Source organism: Spinacia oleracea, chromosome 6 (genome assembly GCF_020520425.1).
Source record: "Spinacia oleracea cultivar Varoflay chromosome 6, BTI_SOV_V1, whole genome shotgun sequence".
NCBI classification, from domain to species: domain Eukaryota; kingdom Viridiplantae; phylum Streptophyta; class Magnoliopsida; order Caryophyllales; family Amaranthaceae; genus Spinacia; species Spinacia oleracea.
The window spans coordinates 64,884,027-64,903,934 of NC_079492.1; the positions used below are offsets into that span (position 1 = coordinate 64,884,027).

Sequence of the window (19,908 nt, forward strand, 5' to 3'; positions counted from 1 at the left end):
AATTTTGGATTACTGTGCATTGCACGGATCCTATACTAGTAGTTTGAAAATAACGTAGTGTATAATAAGGAGAAGGTAGTTACATTGATATACTACCAAATATCATGTATCCTAAAGTTGTCTAAACTTGAAAGCTTCATTTTTCTTTTCATGGCTCCAAAACCTTAAATAGTACATTATGATATTCTCAATGCAGACTTACCCTCCAAAGATCAACTCAATTGGCAATTCTTCCTCTTAACAATGTGAATGGCTGAATAATGTCAATAACAGATAGCTTATCATTTACGTGTACTGTAGCATTGTTTTGTTGCTGCTCCAAATATAGTAATTAAGAAAATTATAATTTCACAAAATATACCATTCATATTTTAACAAAATAGATTTTAACAACTAGTATCTTTAAATAGCCAATAGGACTTAACAGTCCTGATTTGGTACCAACTGTTCAATCTATTCACAACTCCAGTGTATGAGATTGAGGCATGTATTCTGATGTCTGATGTCCACTTAGTAACATATAGTGACCTTGGAAGAAGAAAGTATTAAACATTTTTTTTCGTGTCATTTTGGTAACTGAAGTAAAGCCACTACAAAGAGAATAGACTGGTATCTATTGTTCACAATTTAGATATTAACACCAAATAGGCACATATCAGCTACCTGGTGAGCATAATTAACAGGAACAATGAAGGTGCTGTTTGCAAAGACAGGATACATCTTAGGGTTGCCAGGATATTTTCTATGCGACTCTGAAGCAAGATAAAGTGTACCACTAATCATTATAATTCCCTTAATTCCGATCACCAAACTCATAGAGTATGCTTTTGTGGTTTAACCAGAACAAACACAAAAATTCAGATTCTTCTGTCATGTTTCACGGTGTTTATTACAATAAAGGATAGAGCCTATCAATTCAGGAAGAGAAGGCACAAGTCTTATCCAGGTATCATAGAAATATTCATTTATTTATTAAAGAAAAAAAAAAGAGGAAACCATCATCTTCATTCCTACTGGCACTTAAAAAAAATAAAAAGATAACTACTCAACAAAACTTATCATTCTGTGAACTTCGTCATATCCTATGCAACTGGCAAGTAAATTGGTACCATCCTACCAGTTTTCCCAGACAATTGTTAATAGAAATATAGTACTCCCTCCGTCCCAGATTAGTTGTTACACTTTCCTTTTTCGTCCGTCCCAGATTAGTTATTACACTTCTAAAATAGAAATGACCCACAATTATTATATTGTATCTCTCTTCCCACTAAATTTTTTTTTGTCCCCACACCCTCTCTCATTCAATTAAAAAATACCCCACTAACTCCTATCACATCTACTTTTTCAATAAAATAACAATTGATAACCAAACAATCACTTATCACCTAAATCTTTGTGCAAAGGTAAGTGTAACAACTAATCTGGGACGGAGGGAGTATTTGGTAACTGAAATGAACAAGAACAAAATAGAACGCAGGAAACTAAACAAGCAAGTAAAGATTATTCTTTGACATACTAGAAAACAAACTAAATGCATAAGCAGCTCTAATTGATTGTTGACTTGGGTATTCTCAAGAAATATAAACATGTAGATTCCAGATGAAAGTTTCAATAGGAGTAATCCAAGATCTCATGGTAGCCTTCCATACAACGAAATCGAAAAATGACATCTTCGCGTAGAATATCCTCATAAAATATGTCATTCTCATAAAATGGAAACGGAAAATCATGAATGTTATGATGTAGAGCATGTAATGCATGAATCCGGCCATCTGGTCCAAAATGAACGAGCCTATCACCTGTTGTCCGCTCAAATATTTTCTTCTCCATGGTAGCTGAGTGATCAGAGTTAAAGGGACAAACCAACCAAGGCATTGATTCAATAACATCATCATCTTCATCTTCAACTTGACATCTGCTAACAAATATGATTTCAAATTCATCACACCTTGGCTTAATGGCTTCATACAATGCATTTACTTCATGGTAAAAATATTTACTAGTGCCACCAATGTAAACAAGTATATTCCAGCCTCTGAGATCTGCCAAGGGGATTCTCTCGTTGCCGCCACGAAGAACATAGTCTCGTGGCCCATAAACCAACAATGACTCCAAGGTGAGTTCCCTCACCCTTTGAATTTCCCTTGGCCCATATATTCAGCATACGGTCCAATGATAATGACCTTATTAAAAGTGTCAATTCTGTGTAGTCGATAGAGCCTGCGACTAACAAAGTTGTTGAAGGGAAGACACCACCAATCTTCATTTATCTTATGCTCCTGCAAAATACCGTCTATTCTCCCCTTGAAAGCCATTGGGTCAAAGCAATCCATATAGGGCAAGTAGACAAACACAATCTCAAATGGAAGTTGCCTTGTTCTGCATTCTTGATAGACCTTATGGTGTTTGATGATGGATTCTTCTTCGGTGCACAAGTACAACCCAACAACCTTCTTGCTTAGTTAAGCGACAGTCACCTGCCACAATTTACAAGGTGCACCCGGTTATATGTAGCTTAGGTACACCCGGTTGTATGTAGTTTTACATGCAACCGGGTTTAAAGCACATATTTTTACGGCTTAAAAGCACATTTACATACTTAACAATCACATTAACGATTTAAAAGCACATACTTATATATTTTTCATTTCCTTTTACTTGCAAAACTTTGCTTTTCATCTGTAACAATGTGCTTTAAAACTGTAAAAAGTGCTTTTAATTTGTAAAATGTGCTTTTAAACTATAAAAATAAGCTGTTAAGGGGTTTAAAGTATAAAATAAACTGGTTGCACGTAGATTGGGTGTACCTTCTACCAATTGGCTTTTAAACAAAACAAAAATGTGCTTTTAGAATGATTAAAAATACAGGGTTGTACGTAGAACTACATACAACCGGTTGTGACTTCTACCAATTGGTTACCTGCTCACATTTACGTTCTGAATTAATCTTATAAAGAACATCAGAGGGATTGCACCCCAAGAAACCCTCAAGGCTATAATTCCCCCGTATATGCTGTCTTTTCAACTCACATTTCTGCATATCCTCTTCAGTAAAGGGGAAAGCTTCAGCTCCATATTCAAGCTTATTGGCGGGACCACACCAGTATATAACACTTCTCCTTACATCTTTATCCAAAACGAGACACTGCATACCAGAACGAGAACGACCAACGAGGTTAAGGTACTTGCATATAAAGTCACAACGTTCCGAGTCATGGAAAGGTACTACAAGACACGAAAAAGGGAACCCAGACAGGAAATGATTAAAGATCTTCTCATGAAAATTGGCCATACATTTACTATTCATCTTTGCAACCACTACCATTTCAAAATCATCTCTTGTGGAATACAATTCAGTACATGTATTTACAAGGGATTGGCAGCGGCGTGAATCATCAGAATCAAACAAGATAGGCACATGAAAACAACAAACCATAACATACTTGCCACTAAACGTCTTCTCATTAAGTTCAATTCTTTCGAACTAGGTAATTCGTTTCACCATTACCAGACAACAACAACAACAAGGATATAACATCAAAAGACTTGCCAACCTCAATGGGAAAGGCTTTTTGTAATTGAGAAACCTTTTCATTTATATCATCAGAGTATTCTGGGATCACTCCCTTCAACTGTCTGGCTATTGGACATCTTTCTAGCCGGGGAAATTTCTTCCCGTCCGGCATTACAGGCCACATTGATTTCGCAACCCTTTCATAACAACATAGTAACTCAACTTGTCTTTCTTGGAAAAGTTTCTGCAACTGTTATATTACAGCAGAATATTCATAGATCAGAATGTTTCTGTCAACATTTATAAGAACACATTTAAAAGTACCAGGATCATCCAAACCAAGGAACTTGCATAAAAAATCACGACGCACTGAGTCCTTAAATGGTACTACAAGACATGGAGGGAGGAAGGAGGTAACGATATCGCAGAATTCCTCTTCAAAATTAGCTTTGTTCTTTCATCTTCAAAGCCACTATCATCTCGCAATCGTCGCTAACGGAATAAAAATCAGAATATGCAATTTCCAGATCTGTAGGATAGAGTGAATCATAGGCTTCTTCACTCCAACTAGGCAAGTTGAAACCACAAAACAGAATGTATTTGTCTGTAAGAATCTTTTGAACAACTTCATACTCCATTTCATATGAGTATCTGCATAAATCACCACCACTGCAGTCTCGTATTATATCAAAATATGACTTAACCTCAACATCACCGGTACCAATACAGGAGGGTGGTATTATTTCAGATGGTACATCAAAATCCATCCTGGAAATTTTTGTAGTCAAACCTGTTTTAAATGTAATCCAATTAATCAAAACAAATTACACAAAAAAAAAATACTGCATAAAAAACTTAACGAGATTTGACTGGAACCCTAAATTTCAACCCAAAACTTCACGAGATTCACAAAATTTTAACGGATATTTCATGAAATACCCCCGAGTTTTGCCTTAATTCACTAAATGCCCATCAAGTTCCAATAATTCACCAAATACCCCTCACAAATGACTTAATACCCCAAATACCCCTCCATGACGTCATCATCCTCATAATCAACCAATTACGATCTAATTACTCACCTAATCCTTAATTATCCTAATTAAACCACCCATTAACCCATTAACCCACCCATTAACATATTAACCCACCCATTAACCCATTAACCCACCCATTTCTTTTTCTTTTCCAACTCCCTTTCCTTCTTCCATTAACCCACCACCCAACTCAAGGATTTCCATGGCTGCCCCCTTCTTCACTCTCTCTCCTCACCACCTTCTTTCTTCCCTGACCTTCCCAGATCTTTCTCTCTCCCTCCTTCCTTCTTCCATTTACAGCTAATTCACACACATCAATTGCAATCCCAACATACAACAAATCGGATGAAGAAAAATAATACCCAAAATCGAGCATTGAAGAATTGGGTGAAGAACATGGCTAATTTTGATGAAAATGAAAGGGGGTTTGTGCAAAAACAGGTGTTTTTTGTTGAGAAAATTGAGTTTGGGATTGATGGAGGAAAGAGAACCCAACTTCGTTCATGTGGGTTGTTCTCTTCAATTCTTCCGGCGTCGATTTCGGTTGTTTTTTGTGGTTCTGGGTTTGACGACGGCGGCGATTGTTCTCTTTGATTCTTCCGGCGTCGATTTTGGTGTGGTGTTGTCGGAGGAGGCTGCAGGTGGTGTTGGTGTTGTCGGAGGAGGAGATCCGGCGTCGATTTTGGTGTGGTGTTGTCGGAGGAGGCTGGTGGTGTTGGTGTTGTCGAAGGAGGAGATCCGGCGTCGATTTTGGTGTTCGTGGTGTTGTCGGAGGAGGCTGTTGGTGTTGTCGGAGGAGGAGATCAGATGATGATGATGATGAGTGGCGGCGGTGGTGGTAATGTAGGGAGGGAGGACCAGAGGGAGGAGGATAAGGCGAGGGGCGACAAATGGTAAATGGGGGCGAGGTGGTGGCGGCGGTGATGGGGTCGAGGAGGGAGAAAACGGGGGCGATGTGGTGGCGGAAGAAGGGAGATGAAGAAGGGGTGGTAGCGGAAGAAGTGAGAGGAAGAAGATGGGTTAATTAGGAAAAAATGGGTTAATTAGGAATAATGGGTAAATGAGTGGGTTAATTAGATGGTAATTGAGTTAATTGAGGATGATGACGTCATGGAGGGGTATTTGGGGTATTAAGTCATTTGTGAGGGGTATTTGGTGAATTATTGGAACTTGATGGTCATTTGGTGAATTAAGGCAAAACTCGGGGGTATTTCATGAAATATCCGAAATTTTAATCCAAAATATGACAAGAATCAATATATTGATATAGAAACCGTACAATTTACTTCCTCCGTTTTTATTTACATGACACAATTGAGTTTTTGACACTATTCACACAAGCTTCATTTGACTTCATTTTGTGATTTATATATACTCCCTCCGTATTTTTTTAAGAGATACACTTGGTCGGGCACGGGTATTAAGAAGAATAATTGAATGAAATAAAATAATAAAGCAAGTGGGGTTGGATAGATATTTTAATAATTAAATATGTGGGACCATGTTATTTTGGTGGGTGGAGGGTGGGGTGAGTTTATGAAAATATTTGTTTAATAGGATGGTGGGTGATAGGGTATATTAGATGTATTATTTAATTAGATGGTGGGGTTGATAAGTTACTAAAAATGGCAAGTGTATCTCTTAAATAAATACGGCCAGAAAAGACAAGTGTATCCCTTAAAAAAATACAGAGGGAGTAGGAAAAAACATAGTCATGTGGGGTGTTATTAGATTCGCCTTAATAAATATATTTTAAATATTAATTTTTTATAATTTTTTCTTATACACAATGAATGATATTAGTGTTTGAAATCGTGCATTAACAAACGTGCCTAAATAATTGTGTCATTTAAAAAAGAACAGAGGAAGTATATATCAAAACTCCACTAGATTTGAGATTTGAGATTTGAGATTTGGTTGATTACGAAATATTAATAATAAAAAAAGAAAAAAATCATCCGAATAACACAGAGATTTCTAGTCCGACCTCATTCCACTCTTTAATCTCCATAATTTCTTCAAGTTCAAGATTATTTATTTAGGTTCAAATCGCACATCGAAACACGTACACTTTAATAAATCTTTTTACAACTAACTAAATACTCGTACCATGTACTCCATTCTTACTTAAAATCTTTCATTATATATGAATTAAAAAGAATTCCTAGATTAATGTGTGACAAAGTAAACTATTAGCAATTTAAACAACAATGCAAGAAATTAAATTAAGAAAAACAATTAAATCAAAAACCAAGAAAAAGTAATCATTCTACCGTTTGGGATTAATTAAAAGATTAAAAGGACAACGATTTTTCGTCCACATTCTGCCGTTTAATCTCCATAATTTCTTCAATGTATATACAGAGTAATAAAATTTTAACCACAAACACACAAGATATGATTGAAACAGAAACAGAAACCCTTACCTTTGAAACCTTTAGAGCTGATAGAAATACAAACCTAGAAAGCCTCGCTTCATTTCGAGACGCGTGCTGATAAGGGAGCTCGGAGCTACCTTATTAATGGTGATTTTTCAGTAGCTTGCAGAAGAAGAAATAGAGAAGAAGAGAGAAATAGAAAGGGAGAAACAGAATAGAGAGAGAAAGATTCTTTAGAAGGAGTTGTATTATTGATTGGTTAGCCAAATACAAGGCACCACATTGTTTATATGCTGTAACAAACTCAGCTTAACAAAAATAACAACCTCCTAATAAAATATTCGAAAAGCTTTAACTAACTTTTCCAACTGTTTTTCCCGCCAAAACCAATGATCACAAATGATCATTTTAAACTGATTTCTCCCATATCATAGCTCCCTCCCTTTAGCAGACTTGTCCTCAAGTCTGGACAATAAAAGAAGGAAATTTGGCTTCAAAATCAGCAGTTGTCTCCCAGGTGGCTTCATGATCTTCAAATCCCTTCCAACTGACCAAGTACTGAACTTGTGGAGCATTCTGAAACTGAACAACTCTGGTTTGCAAAACTGCTGCAGGTTGGACATTGTTGCTAGCTGAATCAGTCCCTTGAAACCACTCAGGTATATGTGCAGCAATAAAAAGGATGCCCCTAAATTGTTTCAGCTGAGATACATGGAAAACATCATGTATCTTGGCATCTGTATGCAGTTTCAACTTATATGCCACCTTACCAATGAGTGCAGAACTTGAAAAGGACCATAAAAGTGATGAGCTAGCTTTTGATTGGACCTTTTCTGAACAGATTGCTGTCTGTAAGCCTGCAACTTGAGCCACACCCAATCCCCAACAGAAAAACTCCTTTCAGATCTATGCTTGTCTGCTTGCACCTTCATTCTCTCTTGAGCCCTGGAGAGATGAAATTTGAGAGTATCAATCATAGCCTCTCTTCTGACCATACTCCTGTCAACTTCAGCATTGTTGCACTCATTAGGAAGATAGGGCAAATGCAGTGGTGGTGGTTGATTGTAAACCACTTCATAGGGAGTAATCTGACCAGAAGTATGGAAATGTGTGTTGTACCACCACTCAGCTAAGGGCAACCACATATGCCAATCTTTTGGATGTTCTCCAGTCATACACCTTAGATAATTCTCAACACATCTATTGACCACTTCAGTCTGACCATCTGTTTGAGGATGATAAGCACTAGACAGCAAAAATTCTGTGCCATGTAAGGAGAACAAACCCTTCCAAAAGGTGCTCAAAACACAGAATCTCTATCACTAACAATGGTTCTTGGCCAACCATGATGCTTGAACACATTGTCCAAGTAACATTGAGCTACTGTGACAGCAGTGTAGGGGTGAGCCATTGCCATAAAATGTGCATACTTGCTAAGTCTATCCACCACTACAAATATCACCTCTTTGCCCCCAGACTTAGGTAAACCAGAAATAAAATCCATAGATACATCCACCCAAACTGCTTCAGGTATAGGGAGTGGTTGCAACAATCCAGGAGAAGCAGCTGTGTCATATTTGGATGCCTGACAAACCACACACTGTCTCACAAAGTGTCTAACATCTTTGGTCAAACCTTTCCAAATAAAAATAGACTTGACCCTAGATAAGGTTAGCTCCTTTCCACCATGCCCACTTTCTGGTGCAGCATGTTGCCAGCCAATGATTTTGTTCTTAAGTACCATATCAGGACCAACCACAATCTTGTTCTTTTGTTTGAGGAGACCATTTTGCAGAGAGAAACCAGTCACACCAGTCACCTGTTGCCCTTCAGTGAGGGACTGAAACACCTCTGTCAGTGTAGGATCAAGCTGATAGCTAGCCACAATGAGATCTGTCAAGTTAGAATCCAAAACTGACAATGCCATGCATAACACTTCTGCACCATGTACTCTAGAAAGAGCATAAGCAGCTAAATTCTCTTTGCCACTCTTGTATTGTATCTCATAATCAAAGCCCATCAATTTAGAAAGCCAGAACTGCTGAAATGGGGTAGAAATTTTCTGCTGCAGCAACCACTTTAAGCTCTTCTGATCAGTTCTGATTAAAAAGTGGTTGCCCATCAAGTATTGTTCCCATTTCTGGACAGCAAAAACAATGGCTAGCAATTCTTTTTCATAAACTGACAAAGCTTGCCATTTGGGACCAAGAGCTCTACTGATGAAAGCCAATGGGTGCCCTTCTTGCATCAACACAGCACCAATTCCCTTTTTAGAAGCATCAGTCTCCACTACAAATTGTTTGTCAAAATTTGGAACATCTAATACAGGTGCAGTTACCAAAGCTTCCTTAAGGTTCTCAAATGCAACTTGTGCCTGATCATTCCAAGAGAAACTGTTTTTCTTCAATTGTTCAGTCAAGGGTTTGCTGATAACAGCATATCCTTTAACAAATTTTCTATAATATCCTGCCAGACCTAAGAACCCCCTCAAATCTTTAACACAAGAAGGAATAGGCCAGCTCTGGACAGCATTGATTTTATTTGGATCAGTTTGAACTCCTTGTATGGAAATAAAATGCCCCAAGTACTCAATCTTATCTGTGGAAAACACACATTTACTCAATTTTGCAAACATGTGATTACCTTTCATCAACTCAAACACCATAGCTAGATGAGTCCAATGCTCCTCCATGGTCTCGCTATAGACCAAAATGTCATCAAAAAAGACTAGAACACATCTTCTGAGAAGTGGCTTAAACACTTGGTTCATCCAATTTTGAAAAGAGGCAGGTGCATTGGTGAGTCCAAATGGCATCACCAAGAATTCATAATGGCCTGTGTGAGTTTTAAAGGCTGTCTTGTAAACATCAGAAGGATTCACCCTCATCTGATGATATCCAGCTCTCAAATCAAGTTTAGAAAATACAACAGCTCCTGAAAGTTCATCCAATAGCTCATCTATGACTGGAATAGGAAATTTATTTTTCACAGTTCTGTTGTTCAACTCTCTGTAATCAACACACAGTCTCCATGTACCACCTTTTTTCCCAACTAACACCACAGGAGAAGCAAAAGGAGATGCACTAGCTTGTATAATACCTCTGTCTAGTATTTCTTGAACAAGTTGCTCAATGATATCTCTTTGTTTCAAAGGGTACCTGTAAGGTCTTATGTTCACAGGGGCAGCATCTGGAAGTAGAGGAATAGAGTTATCAAACACTCCTCTCAAGGGAGGTAAGTCTGTAGGTTCTTCAAATACCACTTTATAAGTGTTTTGCAGTTCTCTCAACTCATCTGCAACAGGAGAAGCTTGCTGTATCTTAGTGTGACTGGACTGGTCTTGGACTTGTATCACACACAGCTAAGCAGCAGTAGTAAATATTTTAGAGGAAGGTTCTCCCTCCACTACTTTCAATTTCTTACTTGGAATACCCTTCAACAAGATCTGTTTCCCATCCAAGAAGAATTCCATCTGAAGGTGCAGAAAGTCCCATGAAATGGGTCCCAATAAACTAAGCCATTGAATACCCAACACCATATCACAACTGCCCAATGGAATGAGCATTACATCAGCTACAAACTCCTGATCCTGCATTGCCCAAGTGAAACTTTTGCAAATGTGTTGGCATGCTAGGTGATTCCCATCTGCAACTGTGATTGCCTGAGGTGGTATGGTTTCTAGCTTGCAGCCTAGTTTCTGAGCTATGTGGAGGTCCACAAAGTTATGTGTACTCCCAGAATCTATTAAAATGTGTATAGGTTTGCCCTTAACCATCCCCTTAACTCTCATAGTGCTAAATCCTTAGCTACCTGACAGAGCACTCATGGATATTTGGGGCTCATTGATATCCTTCTCCACCAACTCCAACTCTTCACTGTCACTAAGCTCCTCAATCTCATCACCACCAATTTCAACTGTAAACAATTGAGGTTCTCTAAACTGGCACTTGTGGTTCCTGTCATAGGGTGCATCACAATAGTAGCACAACCCCTTAGCTATTTTCTCTTGTCTTACATCTGTTGGAATGTATTTAAAATTTCTGGTTCTTTGTTGTTGTTGGGGGTATTTAGTCAAGGTGAGGTTAGTGTTTGGTTTATTCTGTGGGGTAGACAAAAGAGGTGGTTTGGTATTGGAGATGAGTGGTACAGACTGTAAGGGTTTTGGGTTGAAATAGGGTGGGTTGTATGAAGTTTTATGAGTGGTAGCTAACAGATTCTCTTCCTGCAATCTAGCCAAATCTATGGCTTCAGAAATTGAATCAGGCTTGAATGCCTTGACAAATGGCTTAACAGCTGACTTAAGACCACCAACAAAACTTTCAAGCATATAAGTTTCAGGTAGTATATGATTGTTCATCATCATAATGGATCTGAGATTCTCAAACTCATCCAAATAATCTTCTAGGGAACCTGTTTGCTGTAATTTATAAAAGTTTTCCACCACATTTTGTGCAGAATTATCCCTAAATCTAGCATATAGGTCTGCCACAAAGTCATTCCAGTCTACTACTATACTTTTCCTAACAGCTAGGTAGTTCATCACCCAACTCTCAGCTTTATCTACCATGTTAAGTGAGGCCAAATCAACCTTCTGATCTTCAGAAATCTTACACAGAGAAAAGTATTTGCAGCACTTCTTCACCCAAATCCTAGGGTTTGTACCATCAAACTTAGGAAATGTTAATTTCGGATTCATACCTAGTGTTTTGGTGTGATTGGATCTTTGGCTTGAGAAAGATGTGTCTTCCTGACTATTGCCAGAATCTTTAAGTGTCTGCATGAACTTCATCATCTCCTCAAATTTCTGCTCCATCTTCTTGTTCTGATCTTCCATCTTAGAATTCTGCTCTTCAAGCCTTTTTCCAGATTTTTGAACTGATCTTCCATAGCAGCCTTCCTTCGAGTAGCAGCAGGAGCCAGTTCTAAGCTTCACAGTGAATGATTGAGAGAGTTTGGCAACGGGTGGCTCTGATACCAATGATAAGGGAGCTCGAAGCTACCTTATTAATGGTGATTTTTCAGTAGTTTGTAGAAGAAGAAATAGAGAAGAAGAGAGAAATAGAAAGGGAGAAACAGAATAGAGAGAGAAAGATTCTTTAGAAGGAGTTGTATTATTGATTGGTTAGCCAAATACAAGGCACCACATTGTTTATATGCTGTAACAAACTCAGCTTAACAAAAATAACAACCTCCTAATAAAATATTCGAAAAGCTTTAACTAACTTTTCCAACTGTTTTTCCCGCCAAAACCAATGATCACAAATGATCATTTTAAACTGATTTCTCCCATATCACGTGCACAGCCGAACCAAATTGGTGCTGAAGGCAACCTAATTTTACTTGACGCAACCCTTTTTCTTTTATTTGTTTCATTTTGAAAAAAACCCTAGCCCTCACTTTCATTTTGAGGGAATCTGAAATGGTCCCCCATAAATCCCCCCCCCACCCACTCATATTCACTCGTCTGTCTCTCTCTCTCTCTCTCATTCATTTCTCAACTGCATTCTCTCAATTTTCTCCTCTGTTTCTCTCGTTCCTCTCTTTCTCTCTCTAGAATTCGAATCGCTTTCTTAGTTTTGCGAAGGTTTTCTGGGTTTATTGGGTTTCTGATCTAAAGTCCCCTTTGATTTTGTGTTTTTTTGGCTGAGATTTTTGTGAGATCTCTTTGCATGTTCGTTTTTTGGAAAAAAATTGGGTTTTTTTCGAGTATTTTGGGTTGATCTGGGTTTTTGGGTTGAAGATCTTGAAGATCGGTGTTTTTGGGGTGATCTGGGTTTATTGTGAGATCTTGTTTTTTTTGGGTGATTTGATCCTGTTTTTTCGTTGTTCTTGAGTTTTCTTGCCTGGTCTGTTTTTTTCGGGTTGATCTGGGTGTTCGTGGTGTTCTGGGTTTTTGTTTGATCTCGATTTGTGGTTGATCTTGTGGTTTTTGTGTGATCTCGATCTTTCTAGGTTTGTCGGTGACTTGGGTTTTCTGGGTTTTTATGTGATCTCGTATTTTCTGGGTTTGTTGGTTGTGTTTGTGGGATACCTGGTTGATCTAGGGTTTTTTGGGTTTGTTCGGTGTTCTTTTGAGGGTGATCTTGGTTTTTTGGGTGATTGGTTTTCTGGGTGATTGTTTTTTCTGGTTTGATGGATTCCAAGAAAACGGAGAGTTTTCATGGCTGTTCGTCTTCCGATGATAACAAAGGAAAGACGGAAACGTTTGAGTATGAGTGCACCGATTCTCACTGTGATCTTGGCGAGTATTGTGAAGGCGAGCACAGCTACAGCCGTGAATATCTCCGGTACTTACGGCGGAGATACGATTCTTTCTGTGCTTCTCCTTCTACCGGCTCTGAAAAAACGGTGGAGGGAAAAGCTCCGCCGCCGCCGCCTCCGTCCCCTAGTGGTGGATCTAAATCTCTGATTCCGGATGATGAGGTTGATCATCCACCACCAAAGTCCCCTGGTGGTGGTTCAACAACCGTGGATGTGAGGGGGTTCTGAAACCCTAGTTTCTGGGCAACCACCGCATGCAGTGGTGGTGAACGACGGTCCTGATGACGCTGGTGAAAAATCTGAGGGTGCATGTTCGTTCTCCTAAGTTTGTGGGTGTTGCATGTCTACGAAGGGGAGTTTTCTCTTCTTCCCCCTCTCTCTCTCTCTCTCTCTCTCTCTCTCTCTCTCTCTCTCTCTCTCTCTCTATTTCTGGCTTTCCTTTTAGAATGCATGTTTAGCTGTTGTTGAAATGTAGGCCAGCAAGTGTGATCTTTTGCTGACAAGGATGGATTTGTTGTTTGTTGAAGGAGATTAGTTGTTGCATGTGGAGTTTGGAGGGTTTATTCATGATTTATGCCCCTGTTTTTGTTCATGAAATATGTCCCTGTTTTGATTCATGATTATATGTCCCTGTTGTTTTGAATCATGATTATATGTCCCTGTTTTGATTCATGAATATATGTCCCTGTTGTTTTGAATCATGATTATATGTCCCTGTTTTGATTCATGCATGATTATATGCCCCTTTGAATTGCCATGTTTGGTAGTGAAAAAATTGGCCCATGTTTTATGTTGTTGATCAAACTTGATGAAAATTTGCCCCTGTTTTATGCCCATATTTTACTTGATGCAAATACCATGTATGTAAAATGCAAAAAATTGGTGATCATATGTCCCTTTGATGATATTGATTTGAAATTTTTTTACTTGATGCAAATTGTCCCTTTGTTTGGTGATCATATGTCCCCATTTGATGATCTCATGTGTGGTGTTTTAACCCTTCTTCCTAAATAAGTGTCACAATATGTCTGCCCGTGCTGCCTTGATTGTGTCTACCCTGATGTGTTGGTTTGTGATGAGTCTTCAATGTGTCCCTGTTGTGCTGGTCTATGATGAGTCTTTAAATTTGCTGAGAACTATCCATGTATAATAAACCACAGTGCGCCATTAGCATCCAGTCATTGACTGTTTGAGGCTTTTGCATGCTAATGGTTTATTTACATGGTGTGCTTCGATGAAGCTTGGGGACATCTGAGATCAAAGTATCATGATTTGTTTTGGCTTTCCGATCTTTTGCTAGTTTTCATGTGTTAGGACACGAATAGTTTCCTTCACATATAAACTAGCATTAGATCGGGAAGGCAATTCATGTCGTGTTTTATACACTTCCTCTTTACTTATGAACTTGTTTTGCCTTCCTATCTTTTGCCAGTTTTCATGTATTAGGAACGAATACTTTCCTTTACATATAAACTGACATTAGATTAGGAAGGCAATTAATTTCTTGTTAGTGGAGTTGTTAAATGTCCCTTTAAGTCCCGTTGTTGTGTGTGATCAGTGATGAGTCTTTCATATGCTGAGAAATAAATCCATTAAACTCCAACCACTCGTGCTGCCACTAGTATCAATTTTGATGCTTTTCAGGCGCTAAGTGTTTGTAGTTTGGATTTATTTTTATGATGCTTGGGGACATTCTGAGATCAATGTTGGTGGTTTTTTTTTTGTTGAGTCTATATGATATTGTCATGTTTGATGTGTGATGAGGCTATAAATGATTACATTGTTGATTTCCTAAAATTTCATTCATTCAAGTTTTCAAAAGGTTACGTTTCTTACAAATTGTTTTGCATACATGTATTGATTACAATCAAGCATCCAAAAAGTGACTACTTGGCCCAAAATAATACATGTCCCCAAAACAAACAAGTGTTGTACCCTCGTATCAGCCCAAAATCCTAAGTCCCCTAGATGGTCTGGTTGGGTCTTGTATATCTTCCCATTCTTCCATTGCTTGCCTTGCTCCGTTTTGTTGTGCATTAGAGCTTTCTGGTATGTCTTTCATTGGTTGCCTTGCTCTGTTTTGTTGTGCATTCGCCCTTGCTGCCTGTGTTTGTGCATTTGGAATTTGTGGCCTGACTTATGCATTAGCCCTTGCTGCCTGTGTTTATGCATTTGGAATTTGTGGACTGACTTGTGCATTAGCCCTTGCTGCCTGTGTTTGTGCATTTGGAATTTGTGGCCTGACTTGTGCATTAGCCCTTGGTTGCCTTGCTGCCTCATTTTCTGTACCATATAATAAGTCCCAACCTTCATGTACTGCCCACATTGGTGCAATGACTTGAATAGGAAGTATTCCCTGACTAAAAAGTCTTGCCTTGTTCACATGTGGTAAATCGTAATCATTGGAACCCTTTGCCTTTAACATCGCATTCATGACATATTGATATGATAACCACACATTCCCAAGTGTTCATGCTTCTAATTCATAGTATGCTTGATTCACTGCATCAATCATAACATCAACATCCCTAGGCATTTTTTTGTGCATCAAAGATTGAATACTTCTGAAAAAACCCAAGTCTAGAATGTTTAAGTCGGGGCTGTTTGGTGGTTGTTGAACAAGAATGAATATGAAGTCTCCTTGTTGATGTGCTTGTTGCCATTGTGGATCAGAATGAGTAATGTGCGTTTTTGCATTGTCTTGTTGTATGAATATTGTTTTTGGCCCTTCACTTGGTGGCCATTTTTGCATAATTGCTGGAATGATTTGATTGATGAGCATGTTCCTTGTCTCTTCTTTTCTGACTAATTCAACCACTTTGGGGACCATTGTCCCCTTTTCTCTATTCTTTGATGTCCTCTTTGCTGCTTCTTGATACGTGAATGAAAATATGCCCAATTTCCCATCAAATGTGCATTCATCGTTTTCATTGAACCTTGGTCTTGCCACTGCTGCTGTGAACATCACTTTTGGTATGAATTTGCTTGACTTGCCTGATCTATACTTGCCCGTTCATTCTTCCCTAAGTACACCCTTTGTTGTTTTTTGGTCAAGTAGAACCACTTCTCATCAATGTGTACAAAGTCAAACATTGGTAGATATTGCCTCTTTGTTTGTAGACTGTCCCCTTCTAGTAAATCTAGAACCCATTTGACCCTTTGTAGCATATTAGGGTCTTGCAAACCGGGATGTAGAGGGTTTGTGTGTGGTCTAACATCACCTCGTTTGATCATTATATTCTCCAAAGTGTTGTGGGTCCAATATTTAACATTTCAGCCAAATCCCTTATGCATGTTCTATCCCCCATGCTTAATTCTGTGATGCTGTCTTGTTCAACTTGAATTCTTTTCCTGCCTGCATTTTTTGCCTTGGTTGTCATATTGTATCTCTGGAATGCTTCCTTTTGTGCCCTTGTTGTCTTCCATATTCTTGAAACTGTTCTTGGATGACAATTGTAGATTCGAGCAACGTGTGCAATGGCCCCAAAATAGGGTTTGCCCTTGTCCCCTTTGCTGTGATTGTTCAAAAGCCACATTAGGATTTGCAACCTTGTGTCACAGCTGAGCCTTGCCTTTTTTTTTGCGCTGATGACCCCGTGGCCCGTAACTTTGCTGTTGGAAATATTCAGTGGGTTCATTGGATGCTGGTTCATTGAGGTCAAAAGGAAAAACTATGTGTTCCCTCGTATTTTCTGCCGGGTCATTCAAATCAAAATATTGGACCTGTTCATCAATGATGTCCCCTTCTTCATCTGATTCAGCCACCCAATGATCATTGATGTTCCAAGCAGCCTCTTCCCATTGATCTTCATCATTTGTTTCCATCCGGTATGAGCAAAAGAAGCCAAAGCAAGGAAGCTTCTCTGTTTTTTTTTTTTGGTGGTTTTTTCTCTGTTTTGCTCTTGTTTTTTTGGTTCTGATTTGAAGAAATTCTCTCTCCTCATGTAATAAAAGAAAAATGGAGGGAAAGTCCCATTTTGGTGCCAAAATTTCCCTCTAAAAGAGAATTGTCCCCACTTTGTTGTTTCATCCATGTACTTTCTGATAATGAATTCCTATTGGCTGTTGCCTTTTGTTGCTGCAATTTCATTGGTTGCCTTTCACTTTAATGGATTGATGATGTGGCAGTGGTCCATATTTTTCTGATTTTTCTCTCTTTTCTCACTTTACTTTTTGTACTTTATTCAATTAAACAATTATCTACTTTATCCTTTCCCAAAAAAAAACATTCCCAATCATTAACTCCTACACACTTTACAATTTTATTAATTACCCTGCCCGAACCCAAATGTGACACTTATTTAGGAACGGAGGGAGTATTTTGGTTCATGTAAACTTGATTTTTTTTTTTTTAGTGTAACGTGTACCTGATAAAATTAGAATACGTATTTGGATTGAAATGGAAGAATCTTTTGACTTGGAAGACCTTGGAATTGAGGTAATATTCGTTTTTTTCCTGTTTTTTTCGAGTCACTCATGTAACTTGTATGAAATATACATTTCTATTTTGTACAGATTGAACAAAACAAAATTAGCTATTTTGTATAGATTGAACATAGTAGAACTAACTATTTCGTACAGATTGAACAAAATATTGTTAACTATTTCATACATATTGAACAAAATATAGTTAACTATTTCATACAGATTGAACATAACATAATCAATTATTTCGTATACATTGGACGAAATAGTGTACCCTATTTCACTCATAATACATGTAATAGTACACAAGATTTCATGTACAACGAACAATATAACACATGCCATTATGCACAAATTGAACAAAATGATGTTATTTACGTTTCTTGTATAATGTATGAAATAATTACTATTAGTGTTTGAAAATTGATTGAAGCATGTTATATTCATGTATTTTACGTGAATTATTGTGATTTAATTTTTTCCGTTGTTGTGTTAATTAATCTTTTAAAAAAACTTGTTTCGTAGGATGTTGCATGCATTGAAAAGGTTAGCGAGAATGCGATTGATTATACAAATTTTTTTACAACCACTGCAGTGTTTGCTACTCGAAGAGAAATGCTTGATTAGGTGATTGAAGTGGGTAAAATGCATAATATTTTCATTATCATTGGTCGGTCCGAAGGTGGGGAAGGTCATGGTTTTGGAACGGCGAAAGCTACCCTTACTTGTGAAAGAGCCGGAAAATATAGGCTTAGCAAGTCGAAAGTTGCAATAGATGTAAAAAATTTACTGGAACAAAAAAGATGTCATGTCCCTTTAGACTTCAAGCAAAGGAGCATGTTGGTGGCAGATGGAGTGTAGTTGTTCGTCATGGTATACACAATCACGATCTTCCTAATTACAACGAGGGTCGTGCGATTATTGCAAAGTTGAAACCACATCAGTTGTCTATAGTTAAAGAATTGTCGACTAGTCATGTCAAGCCAAATATGATTATGACTATTTTGAAGTATTTGGATCCTCGAATCTTAACTACAGTAAAACATATTTACAATGCTTGTCAAAAGTTAAAAACTGAAACAATGGGAGGTCGATCAGTGATGCAACAACTTATGAAACTCATTGTTGATAATAATTATGTGCAGTACCACCGGGAAGAAGTTGGAACAGACGTGGTAAGGGATATATTTTTTGCACACCCAAGTGCTATTGAATTGGGGCATTTATTTCCTCATGTTATATTAATTGATTGCACTTATAAAACAAACAAATATAGGATGCCTTTTTTAGAAATAGTTGGTGTCCTTCCTACTGGAAAAAATTTGCTATTGGATTCGCATGGTTGAAAGACGAGCAACAAGGGAGTTATGAATGGGCTATTGGCTGTATAAGGCAATTATTTGATCCAGAGAAGTTGCCATTTGCAATTGTAACTGATAGGGAATTGTCTCTAATGAATGCTATTAATGTTGTGTTTCCTACTTCGTCCCATCTTTTATGCACAAGACATATTCAGAAAAATATCGCGAACTATATGCTGAAAATCACAAAAAACAAGCTTATTGTGAAATCTTTTATAAAAAGGTGGCAAAGAGTAGTGGAAGCTGATACGATCGAAATGTATAGGAAAAGGTATAGAGAAATGGTTAAAGCATTTGCTAGAATGTCAGCAGTATTGAACTACGTGAGATCATCATGGATTGAGAAATATAGAAATAGATTTGTTCGTGCTTATACGATGAATGTTTTACATTTGGGGAACAGGAAGACCAATAGGTGTTATGGAGTATCTATCTAGGATACTGTTGAAACTGGGTCAGGAAGGTTGGTTTAAGTTCCATCCTAGGTGCAGGTCTATACAAGAAAAGTAACAGCGAATACAATGTATAAGTAACACCAGCATAGAAAGCCAAGTAACACTAACCTATACAAGTAACCTCAAACGTGAAATTCAAGAAACTGTAGTAAAACAAGAAAAATAACAGCGAATACAATGTATAAGTAACATCATCATAGAAAGTCAGGTAATACCAGTCTATACAAGGAACTTCTAACAAGAAACTACAATAAAACAAGAAAAGTAACAACGAATACAATGTATCAGTAACACGAGCACAAAACTCAAGTAGCATCAGTCTTTACAAGGAACATCTAACATGAAATTCAAGAAACTGAAGTAAAACAAGAAAAATAACAGGGAATATAATGTATAAGTAACACCAACATAGAAAGTCAAGTAACACCAGTCAATAACTTTCTCCATATTAGTTATGCGCGTCACACCATCAAGTTG

General features: G+C 37.9%; 1 protein-coding gene across 1 annotated transcript; it reads left to right on the top strand.

Annotated features, from left to right (window-relative positions):
* The first annotated feature begins 18,418 nt into the window (after positions 1 to 18,418).
* Positions 18,419 to 19,413, top strand: LOC110798212 (uncharacterized). Its single transcript, XM_056832293.1, has 2 exons — positions 18,419 to 18,790; positions 18,892 to 19,413. Exons 1-2 carry the CDS (start codon positions 18,419 to 18,421, stop codon positions 19,411 to 19,413), a joined length of 894 nt encoding a protein of 297 aa, XP_056688271.1.
* Positions 19,414 to 19,908: the final 495 nt, after the last annotated feature.

Bases quoted from the DNA above. Each gene is read 5' to 3' on its own strand.
- LOC110798212 (XM_056832293.1), top strand. From the start codon at position 18,419: ATGTCATGTCCCTTTAGACTTCAAGCAAAGGAGCATGTTGGTGGCAGA. The intron at 18,791-18,891 runs GTAAGGGATATA...AAACAAATATAG, and splicing joins AAGAAGTTGGAACAGACGTG to GATGCCTTTTTTAGAAATAG.